At 48.1% G+C, this 12572-nt stretch overlaps 1 protein-coding gene across 1 annotated transcript; it reads left to right on the top strand.

Annotated features, from left to right (window-relative positions):
* Window positions 1–9910: 9910 nt before the first annotated feature.
* On the top strand, window positions 9911–12229 carry LOC311234830 (conserved oligomeric Golgi complex subunit 4-like; the record flags this gene model as incomplete). The annotated part of the gene is made up of 1 exon (XM_084322074.1): window positions 9911–12229. One exon carries the CDS (start codon window positions 9911–9913, stop codon window positions 12227–12229), a length of 2319 nt encoding a protein of 772 aa, XP_084178200.1.
* Between the last annotated feature and the right edge of the window lie 343 nt (window positions 12230–12572).

Here is a 12572-nt window from a genome sequence, read left to right as displayed (position 1 = left end):
TAGACTTCAAGATATCGTGTATACAAACATTTCAATTAACCAATGCAAATTACAATTTGGCCCTCTGATCACACATGTGATCCAGATTTGGCGTGACACCCAGAAAGCACGCACTAACCGCCATAAATGGCACACGCATTCCCCACTATTCAATAACAATTTGCTCCTTATTGGACAACGACCCCTTAGATACCCTAGATGGGAAGGGAAAGGCATCCATACATTGGAGGATATCTTCAATGACTCTGGTATCCGATCTTTTCAGGACCTATCCAACGGATTTGATCTCCCCGGAAACTCCTTTTTCTTTTATTTACAAATGAGAGCAGCTCTGAAGGCTCATGGAGTTCCATGGGACGCTCCACTAGAGCAACACCGGTTTCACAAATTCTTTTATGACAGGGAGACATCGAGAGGCATCGTCTCTGACTTTTATCGGCACTTACTTATGTCCTCATATAAGGACCTACCCCTAGATACGATTTGGAGAAAGGATATCCCTGAGTTGGATATAGATTTTGATTGGGATGCAGTCTGGGAAAATATTAGGCTATCATCACGCAACCCAGATCACCAACAGATTCATCAAAAAAATTTCATAGGACTTATTTGACCCCCAGGCGATTGAACCTAATGGGTCTCAGACCTGACTCTCGATGTAACCTGTGTCCAAACGGTGCCATTGGAACATATATGCATATGTACTGGGAGTGCCCTCCTGTTGAGATCTTCTGGGAAAATGTTACCTCTCAGTTATCAGAGATTTTCTCTCTGACCATACCGGCCTTGCCTTCTGTGTTATTGTTAAATGATGTTTCTCAATTGCCGACCTCTGTACATGTAAAGAGACTCATTTTGGCTGGCCTGACAGCTGCCAAAAAGCTGATTGCCTCACGCTGGATACAACCAGATAAGTTATGTCCGAAGGTATGGATTCTCACCTATCTTGATGTTATTTATTTGGAGATTTCCACTGCACGTGTCATAGGGGTTAATGATGCCAATATCGCGGCCTGGTTGGCTGTGGTGGAAAAGCTAAAAGAACGCATATGAATTTGGAAATTGAGTACTGAATAAGGTATTATGTGAATGTCTCATGTTGGGGTCCTGGGGCGAGAGGGGGGGGGGGGGGGGGAGAACGAGCGAATATTCATGTATGTTGGTTTTTTTTTTTTTTTTTTTTATTCCTTGGGATCCTTGTATATTTTCTGACCCCCTTCTGATCTGGGTCTGGTGGTCGTGGGCTCGGACTGGGGGGGGCCGTGGTTCGGGGTCTCTGTGGGTCGAGGCACTAAAGAGGCGTGGTGCTTTGGCTCGCGGGGGGGCCGGGCTGTGGGTCCCCCGGGGTTATGGCTTGCGGCTGCCGGGCCTGGAGGTGGAGGGGGCTCGGGAAGCCCGTTTTTTGTGCTAAAGTGTGCTAAAGTGTGAGTGCTAATCCTCCATCCTCTTTCGGTCTTTCCAAGAATGCCCTTCTAATACGCGGGGTGGTCTTATTCCAGATAAAGGTTGAGATAAATTTGTCTAATTCTTTGAAAAAGGATTTGGGGATAAAAACGGGGCACTGTTTGAAACAAAAATAGGAACCTGGGCATAATTGTCATCTTGATTGAGTTAATCCTGTTGACCAGCGAGCAAGATCTTGTTTCGCCTTATCCAGGGCTGGTTTAAGGTTTAGCTTAAATAAGTCACTAAACTTGCATGTCACAGTCACTCCCAGGTATGTGAAAGACTCAGAAATTATCTTCAGTGGGTATGCCCCGAACGACATCCTTCGAGCTAAATCGTTAACCGGAAACAACAAGCTCTTAGAGGTTAATTTTGTATCCTGAGAACTTGCCAAAATTTGAGATAATGTCCAGTGCCTTCGGGATGGAAACATGGGGATCTGACAGGTACAGGATCAGGTCATCTGCATAAAGTGATAGTATATGTGTTTGGCCGCACCTATCAATACCTGCAAGGCCTGCATCGCTCCTCAGAGCGACCGCCAATGGTTCAATGGTGAGATCGAATAATAAGGGACTCAATCCACAACCCTGTCTAGTGCCCCTCCCTATCTGAAAGTATTTGGAAATAGTCTTATTGGTTCGGACCGAGGCCTGTGGTGAAACATACAAGACCCTAATCCAAGCGCGGAAAGTGGGCCCGAACCCAAACCTCTCTAAAGTTGTGAAAAGATATTCATATTCGATGCGATCAACCGCTTTCTGAGCATCGAGAGATAACAGAACCTCTGCCGTGGGCGGGGCTTCAGGAGAGTATATGATATTGAACAGCCTACGTATGTTGCCAAAAAGCTGACGCTCCAGAATAAAGCCTGTTTGATCCGGGTGTACCACTGTATGAATAACTGACTCCAGTCTACTGGCTAAAACTTTGGTTAAAATCTTATAATCGCAGAACAGCAAACTGATTGGCCGATACGATTCACACTTCAAAGGGTCTTTTCCTTTTTTAAGGACTGAAATTGTGGCCTGGGTCATTGTGGGTGGGAGTGACTCCCGTTCCAATGCCTCTGCATATACATCTTTTAAAATAGGAATTAGTTTGAGAGAGAATGTTTTAAAAAACTCTATTGGGAAGCCGTCCGGCCCTGGGGCTTTGCCACCCTTCATCTTCCTGATAGCGTGATCAATTTCAGCCACAGAGATATTGCGGTCAAGATCCAAACTATCCTGGTCACTTAAGGTCTGCAAATCAAGATCATCAAGAAACTGTGCCATCTGTATATCCTCCCTCTTCTCAAAGGTGTAAAGGTTCTCATAGAACTCCTTAAATTGGTTATTAATGATTTCTTGATCGGTAGCTATTCCATTTGAAGTGTCAATCTCTGCAATAAGTCCGGCCTCTGCAGACGTCTTAGCTGGTGACATAGCAATTTGCTGGCTCGTTCCATGTTCATAAAACTCCTGGTGAGATTTAAGATGAAGCTCCTCCACTGCCACAGTGGACAGGATGTCAAATTCTGTCTGCAGAGTAATTCTCTCCTTGTAGAGGTCAGTGGATGGTGAGGCTGAGTGTTTATGGTCAATCTCTTTTAATAGGGAAGTCAGTTCATTGAGGCGTGTTGAGCGTCTCTTATTCAGACCAGCATTAAAAGCTATTATCTGGCCCCGCAAGTATGCTTTCATTGCTTCCCAGAAGCTATTTGGAAGTTGATAAAATCAAAAAACTTTTCATTCGACAATAAGCATGAGTTCAGCCGCCATATTCGTTGCGGGGGTTCATTATTTGGAAATCCCAGTGCCATTGTAACTGGGCCGTGATCTAAGATATACTCTCACAATCGCTTGACTTAAGAAATGGGAGGAGCCTTTTGTCCAGTAGAAGGTAATCAATCCTGCTATAGGACTGATGTGCTGCTGAGAAGAAGCTATATTGTCTGGACCCTGGGTGTTTGTACCGCCATGCGCCAATCACTCCATATGCCTGTAGAAAAGCATTAATAGTCTCTGCTGATTTACTCAGTGTTCCAGGTGTTGTTCTGGATCTGTGCAGCAGGGGATATAGGACTGTATTTAGATCTCCCCCCAAAACCAAATGATGACTATTCAAGTTTGGAAGCAGAGAAAACAAATCACGAAAAAATTTAGCATTGTCCCAGTTGGGAGCGTAGACACTGCCAGTACCACCGGTATATTAAACAGGTGTCCTTGAACGAGAATATAGCGACCATCACTGCCCGATATCACCTTTGATTGTGTAATCTCTATGAATAAGAATGCTGTACCACGGAATTTGGCATCAAATTTGGAATGAAAAATCTGCGAGAAGCCCCCCCTCTTCAGCATATTATGATTCTTATTAAGCAAATGTGTTTCAGTTAAAAAGGCTACATCTGTTTGCAATTTTGATAAGTGTGCAAATATTTTGCTGCGTTTCACTGGGTGATTAATCCTTTTGGTGTTCCATGTTGTAAATTTTGTAGTTGCCCCCCGCAGTTTATTAGAATTAGGTACAGTCATACCGTGGTATAAAACAAGACATAATTACCTCCTGGTCACAGACAGCCCAGGCACAGAGCCCTTTAATTGACAGTAACCCTATATAAAAACAATGCATCATTAAGACATGAACAAAAAACACAAAAGAAAACAAGGATACAAACACAAAACATCCCAAGACCCCCCTTCCGGCCCCTCCCCAAATGAGACTGCAGAAACCTCTACCTGTCTTTCCTCCTCTAACAAAACCATATTCAAAGCTTACCCTGTGGGGCTGAGCCTTACCAGAACCGTGTAATACTAAAACTGAAATAATACTAACCAGTCTAACCACAATCAGTCTTTACCTTCTGTAGTAAACAAAAAAAACTAAAAAAAACTAAAATTAAAACACTGGATTTACAGCAAGACATACCATTAGCATACTAATGGGCAATGTGAGTGCGGTGTTAGTCAAGAAACGGTAGAACATGTTGTAGAACAGTGTACATTATATCAACGGCAAAGAACAGTTCTTATCAGGAATTTGCAGAGTGAAAAGATAGCACTTAAAATAGCTGACATATTGCAAAGAAATTCTGGAGAAGTTTGTATGAAGTTTATTTAATTTTTTGAGAACAGGTTTATTTTATAGGATTTAGAACATCCAGATCCACACTCCTTATCAGTAGATGGCGGTAATGCTCATCGAAAGTGATTGCCAACCGCCAAAAAAGAAAAGAAGAAGAAAAAGAAGACATACCATTCAGAACAGGCTTCCTATAACACAAAACGACACCGTCATGGAGAAAACACAGTAGAAATAGAAGCTGAGGCGTTAAAGTGCTTCGTTAGCAGTTACTGTGAAGTAATACAAAGTAACACATCCTCTCATTGGCGTCGATCACTGCATGATTCCTGTGGAATCTACAGACAGTCTCTATTATTAACCCAGCCCATGAGACAAAACATCAAACCAAAATAGATATAAAACAGTAGTGTTAACGAAAACATCACCAGCTCCTAGCTGACCCCCAAAGGCAGATATAAGAGTACAACAGGACCAGGTGCGTACCTAAATGCCGTTTTCTGGCATTCAATTAGAAAAAGAAAATACAAAATAAGCAAGCATACAGAAATACACACCTTTAGTTGTCAGAAGCGCCCTCATTGGCGTCGTTCACTGCATTATTCCAGTGGAATCTACACAGTATTATTAACCCAGCCCATAAGACAAAACAACAAACCAAATTAGAAATAAAAGTGTCTGTAGCATTAACGAAAACCTCGCCAGCTCCTATACTGAGCCGGAAAGCAGATATAAGAGTACAACAGGTGCACACCTATAAAATGCCGTTTGCCGGTGTTCAATTAAAAAAAATAAAAATACAAAGTAAGCAAGCATACAGATACGCACCTTTTAGTTGTCAAAAAGCGATAAAGTGTCCACAAAACTTAAGTCTTTCCGTATTGTCCACTGGTCTTATAGTCCGTTGTGCACCTTATGGGAAAGAAACGCTAAATCGACGCAACAAGTCCATTGTTGTCTCGTCTTGCCTTCACTACTTGGGATGCAAATTCTTCTCTATGAAGTCCTTTGCCTTTGCGGGGTCTTTGAAACTTGTGCATTTGCCATCCGATGTTGTTATCTTTAGCTCTGCAGGGTACCACAAGCCAAAGCGTACCCCCTCACAGGACCTGAGCAAGCCTTGTGCTTTGTTAAACTGGGCCCGTTGTTTGGCAACGGCTTGTGTAAAATCTTGATGCGCGCGGATAGCGTCGCCGTCTCCGGTGGTCACTCGTTTCCCCTGTCTGGCTCTCCTTAGAATTTCCTCCCTTTCTTGGAAGTAATGACATCTGACAATGAAGGTCCTCGGTGGGCCGCCGTCTTCTTCACTTGATCTCGTGCGTAAAGTACGATGGGCAAAATCTAAAGTGGGTACTATGGAGAGGCCAAATGCATCTTTCAGGCACTGAGAGACATAGTCTGACTGTCGCTTCCCGTCCTCTCTTCCTTCTTTTATCCCAGTTATACGCAGATTAAAACGGCGGGACCGAGCCTCCAAATCCTCATTTCGGGCTTTCTGGGTCGCTAGTTCTTTCAGACTCTCCGTCAACTCTCGCTCCAAGGCGGTGATCCTGTCAGACTTGTCGTTGACCGCAGTTTCCAGTTCTACAAATTGTTTCCCCATGGCCTCAATTTTTGCGTTGGCATTATCTAAAGCCTGTTGTGTATATTCTAGTTGCCCTCTCTCCAGCACGTCTGCCACTGTGCTCGCTGCTCCCTCGTGTCGCTCTCTATTGGACTCTGAGTCGTCTCCCTCCGTCTCCTCTCTCTCGGGCTGCATCTTCTCAGACTCATCTTCCAACTTCTCTCTCGTTATTAACCCGTCTCCCGATGGGTCTCCCTCTAGATCTTCTCCGTCCAGCTGGTCTTCGCCTGGCACCACTGTCTCCACTGGTTCTCTCTGATTCTGGAGGAACCGGGTCACGTGGTTTCGTTTCTCTCCTTGGGGAGCCTCTGGATCCAGTGGTAGGAATGGATTCGTAGGGACTTGAGTTGAGGTGTTGCTGTCCCACACCTTGACGAACAGCAAGTCTGTGTCTGGAATCCAAGTAGGCACGGAACGACGAGCCGGAGTGGCCTTGCACTGATACCTCGTTGGTTTGTCTTTGTCGCCGTCACTCGATATGACCTCCACTTTGGGCCTGGACCCTTTCTGAGAAGAGAAGATGTCTATGGAGTCCTGATACTCTGTGTCGACATCCTCCAGATCAGGCAGATCGTCGATACACAGTGGTCGCTGTGGTTGTAGGCGAATGGTCTCCTGTTGCTCCATTTCCTCAAGTTGTGTCGTCAGTGGACCAGGACCATGTGCTCTGATGTCCTCCAGCAGAGAGGGAGCACTGATGTCTTCCTCCAGCAGAGAGGGAGCACTGATGTCCTCCTCCAGCAGAGAGGGAGCACTGATGTCTTCCAGCAGAGAGGGAGCACTGATGTCTTCCAGCAGAGAGGGAGCACTGATGTCCTCCTCCAGCAGAGAGGGAGCACTGATGTCCTCCTCCAGCAGAGAGGGAGCACTGATGTCTTCCTCCAGCAGAGAGGGAGCACTGATGTCCTCCAGCAGAGAGGGAGCACTGATGTCCTCCAGCAGAGAGGGAGCACTGATGTCCTCCAGCAGAGAGGGAGCTTTGATGCAGAGGACAGGCTGTTTACACGCAGACTGATTTCTTTCAAATGCTTCACCATTTGCTTTCCCTCTCTCTGTTTGGTTTTCCACAGACTCAAATGTGTTTGTCTGTTTAATCCCCTGTTGTGTATATTCTAGTTGCCCTCTCTCCAGCACGTTTGCCACTGTGCTCGCTGCTCCCTCGTGTCGCTCTCTATTGGACTCTGAGTCGTCTCCCTCCGTCTCCTCTCTCTCAGGCTGCATCATCTCTGAATCGTCTCCCTCCGTCTCCTCTCTCTCGGGCTGCATCTTCTCAGACTCATCTTCCAACTTCTCTCTTGTTATTAACCCGTCTCCCGATGGGTCTCCCTCTAGATCTTCTCCGTCCAGCTGGTCTTCGCCTGGCACCACTGTCTCCACTGGTTCTCTCTGATTCTGGAGGAACCGGGTCACGTGGTTTCGTTTCTCTCCTTGAGGAGCCTCTGGATCCAGTGGTAGGAATGGATTCGTAGGGACTTGAGTTGAGGTGTTGCTGTCCCACACCTTGACGAACAGCAAGTCCGTGTCTGGAATCCCAGTAGGCACGGAATGACAAGCCGGAGTGGCCTTGCACTGATACCTCGTTGGTTTGTCTTTGTCGCCGTCACTCGATATGACCTCCACTTTGGGCCTGGACCCTTGCTGAGAAGAGACGATGTCTATGGAGTCCTGATACTCTGTGTCAACATCCTCCAGATCAGGCAGATCGTCAATACACAGTGGATCTTCTCCGTCCAGCTGGTCTTCGCCTGGCACCACTGTCTCCACTGGTTCTCTCTGATTCTGGAAGAACTCTTCATGGGCATCCAGAGTGTCCTGCACAAAAGCCCGAATCTTCTCTTCGCGGCCCGGGCTCCGATTATGGGTCAGCTTCTCCTTGAAAGAACTCTCGGACTGTGGAACGACGCAGGCCTCACTTTCCCCTCTCTCATGAAGCTCCTTGAGGCGCCGTCTCTCCCTGACTTCATCTCTGATGATATCCAGGGCATCTAAACCATCCAGCATCAGCCTCCTCTTCTGTGTTTTCCACAGTTCCCTCTCCTCACACTCCCGTTCCGGCCCTCCCACCGCCCAGGCCTCGGCACACGCCCTGTCCTTGGGGAACACGGGCTGGTCGTCGAGGTAGGTGAGCTGTTTGAGACGTACAATCAGGGTCTTCCTGTAGTTGGGGATTTTGTTCACAACCGCATTCCCCTTCAGACTCAGCACTCGCAGTTGGGGCATACTCTCCAGTACGGAGAGGATCTCCGGGTCTTTCAGCAGGTTGTGAGACAGGTCCAGAACACTGACTGCGAGGCACTGACTGAGGTGCTTCACACTCTCCACGGTCTCCAACTTGTTGTGGGCAATCTGCAAAGTGCTGAGCTCTGGGAGACAGGAGATGTTCTCTATGGTGTGTATGTAGTTGTTGGAGATGTTGAAGTTGCAGAGCCTGCTGAGGTGCTCGAGGTTTTCCAGCTTGTGTATGAGGTTCTGCTGTAGGTACAGGCACTGCAGCTCTGTCTGGGCCTCCAGGTTCTGGATGTGATGCAGCCCATTGCTCTCCAGCCAGAGACACTTCAGGCCAGTGTACTCCTCCAAATTCTCTATGGCGGAGAAACCTTTGAAATGCAAATACAATGTATCATTCAGGCGAGGTGTCCCGTAAAGTTTATTTTGCTTGCAGTGGTCTTTCAGAAATGTCTTCGTCATTCTTGGCCATGAGTCTTTCTCTCTTTTTAATTCCTGGATTGGAGCTTGTGATGTTTTGTGATTCTCCCCGTTTTCTTCGACTGGGCCTCCATTGACTACTGCACTAATAGGGGAGGTGCGGCCCATCGTGGGTTCCTGTCCATCTCGTTTGTCAGAAGTATCAAGCAGTACCTCGGCATCAGAGCTGAGCTTCCAGCTGAGTTGCTCCACCGTCTTCATTTCGCTCCACTTCCAACTCGCTGCGACCGTCTTAGGAATCTACAATCCTCTTTCCTGCGTATATATATATACTGTCTATTCTATTATGACATCATACTGTGACATCACAAATGTTCTAGAATGTTCTATTATGACATACTGTGACATCACAAATGTGCTAGAATGTTGTATGATGTCATAATACAACATTCTAGAACATTTGTGATATATATTATATATCACAAATGTTCTAGAATGTTGTATTATGACATCATACAACATTCTAGCACATTTGTGATGTCACAGTATGTCATAATAGAACATTCTAGAACATTTGTGATGTCACAGTATGATGTCATAATAGAATAGACAGTTAGCCTCTGGTATGCGTGCCATTAGTGTTAGCCACGCTTCTAGGCCTCTTTTTCTTTTGGAAAGAATGATAAAAAAAAATTGTAAAACAAATTAATATATATATATATATTTATAATATTTTTTTTTATATGTTTTTTTTACATTCGACTAAGATGTTGGCAGTCGACTACGGCTCCTTTCGATCGATTAGTCGACCCAAACAACCCACCCAAACAACTGCCTCTTTGAACTGCTGCGGTCAGGCAAGCGATACCGGAGTCTCATGGCAAGCACAGAAAGACTCAGAAGAAGCTTCTATCCCCAGGCCATCAGGATGCTCAACGAACAATAACACTATACTGTAACAACCATCAAATGCACTCACAGCACACACATCCACACGCACACACTCACTTTAAACAAACAACTCACTGCAGCAACCACTTTACACACTTTAGAACACCTAAACAAGGTTGTTTACGAGCACCAGCCGAACGTCGCATTACAGTCTTCGGGAGTCGGGACGTCAACAACATGGCTGACGGCGGGTTCATACTGAAGAGATGCGACTCCTCCAGTGTATCTTCTGTCAGCATGGAGACCATCTACGGTCTGACGGAGCTGGAGGACCTGGAGCCTCTCTATCAGCAGTTTTGCTCAGAAGAGAGGGAGGTGGAGACTAAGCTGGACAAGCTGGTGGGTCAACAAGGGACCGTTCACACCAAGATGGTGGCTCTGCAGAGGATGGGGCCCAACCTGCAGCTGATTGGAGAGGACGCCCGTCAGCTGCAGGGGATGATCACCTTCACCTGCAGCCTCGCCGAGAACGTCAGCCGCAAGGTGCGCCAGCTGGACCTGGCCAAGACGCGGCTCTATAAGGTGATCCAGCGAGCCGACGACATCCTGGACCTGAAGTTCTGCACCGACGGGGTCCAGACGGCGCTGCACGCGGAGGACTACGAGCAGGCCGCCGCCCACATCCACCGCTACCTCTCCCTGGACCAGTCCGTCATCGAGCTCAGCCGCCAGGGAGACGAGAGCAGCTCGGTGGACGCCAGCCTGGCGCTGCTGCAGGAGGCGGAGAAGAAGCTGAAGATCGTCGTGGTGGAGAAGCTGGATGCGGCCGTGGCAGCGGTGGACCTGGTGCAGGTGGAGCGCTTCTTCAAGATATTCCCCCTGCTGGGCCTCCAGGAGCAGGGCCTCGCCCGCTTCGGACAGTACCTCTGCAGCCAGCTGGCCTCCAAGGCGGAGGAGAACCTGCTCCTGGCCACCGGGGGCGACCTGGGCGAGAGGAGAGCAGCGCTGGTCTTCGCCGACACTCTGACCCTGCTCCTGGAAGGCATCGCTCGTGTCGTTGAGACTCATCAGCCCATCGTGGAAACATACTATGGCCCGGGCCACCTGTACACGCTCATCACCCACCTGCAGGAGGAGTGCGACCGGCAGGCCCAGAAGATAGTGGACAAGTTCATCCAGCAGAGGGACTACCTCAACAAGTTCCAGAAGGTTCAGAACAGCATGATGAAGACCCTGCAGCAGGAGCGGATGGAGCCCAGGGAGCTGGACCCCGTCCTGATGGAGGTGACCCTGATGAACGCCAGGTCTGAGCTCTACCTGCGCTTCCTGCGTCGTCGCATGTTGGCAGACTTTGACGTCGGAGACGCCCAGAGCGACACACACGCGCACCAGCAGCAAGTGGACCGGCTGCTGAGACAGTGCCTGCTGAGCACCACCATGCAGGAGCTGATCGGGTACTACATCCCCATGGAGGAGTTCTACATGAGGGAGACCATCGTCAAGGCTGTGGCTATGGATACATATGACAAGGGTCAGCTGACCTCCAGCATGGTGGATGACTGTTTCTACATCGTTAAGAAGTGCATTAGCAGAGCTTTATCCAGCTCCAGCATTGACTGCCTGGGTGCCATGATCAACCACTCCACCTCCATCCTAGAGTCAGACTTCAGGGAGGTGTTGTGCTGTAAGCTGAAGCAGGGTTTCCCTGCCACCACCCTGCAGGACATCCAGAGAGGAGTGAGCAGCGCTGTGAGCCTGATGCAGAGCAGCCTGCAGCAGGGCAAGTTCAACAGCCTGGGCATCGAGAGCGCGGAGCAGGCCAAGGCTGCCTTCCTGGTGACTCTGAACAACATGGAGGTCTGCAGTGAGAATATCACAACTCTGAAGAGGAACCTGGAGAACGACTGCTCCAAGTTGTTCACACAGGGAGCTGGTTCAGGAGCACAAGCCAAGATCGACATCGGTTTGTCGGACCTCGTCAGCACGTCCAGCAAGTTCAAGGACCTCTTGCAGGAGGGTCTGACGGAGCTGAACAACACGGCCATCAAGCCTCAGGTGAAGCCGTGGATCAGCGGCTTCCTGGCCGTCTCTCACAACATCGAAGAGGAGGACTTTAACGAGTACGAGGCTAACAACCCCTGGGTGCAGCAGCTCATCGTCAACCTGGAGCAGCTCATGGCAGAGTTCAAGACGGGTCTCTCTCCGGTGATCTATGACACGCTGACTAGTCTGATGACGAGCCTGGTGGCCATTGAAATGGAGAAGACGGTTCTGAAGTGCACCTTCAGCAGGCTGGGCGGCCTGCAGTTCGACAAGGAGCTGCGCTCGCTGGTGGCCTACCTCACCACCGTCACCACCTGGACCATCAGAGACAAGTTTGCTCGCCTCACGCAGATGGCTACTGTCCTCAACCTGGAGCGGGTAACGGAGATCCTGGATTACTGGGGTCCTAACTCCGGCCCCCTGACGTGGCGGCTCACCCCCGCGGAGGTGCGTCAGGTCCTGGCTCTGCGCACCGACTTCCGCAGCGAAGACATCAAGAGACTGCGGCTCTGAAGCACTGGACTGGTGCACTGATGATCAGACTAGTCTTGTAAGGGCCTTATGAGTGTTTTGGTTATTATTATTATTATTATTATTATTATTATTATTATTATTATTATTATTATTATTATTATTATTATTATTATTATTATTATTATTATTATCAAATAGAAGGATATGATCATATCTGGTACATACTCCATTACAGGGTGTATCATAAAAGAAAGAGAAGACAACATGAGTGGTGTTTGATTCACATCATCATTCCAAGGCACCACCATGGCAAACTCTGGAGTGAGGTGGATTGTGGACTCTCAAGCCCCCCCCCTTTCAGCCCACTTTGGTAGGGTGAGGG

The sequence above is a fragment of the Notolepis coatsorum genome (assembly GCF_963971535.1).
Source record: "Notolepis coatsorum genome assembly, chromosome: 1".
Lineage (NCBI taxonomy): Eukaryota > Metazoa > Chordata > Actinopteri > Aulopiformes > Paralepididae > Notolepis > Notolepis coatsorum.
The sequence above is the reverse complement of the archived record's forward strand: the minus strand, read 5'-3'. Positions and strand labels throughout refer to the sequence as shown.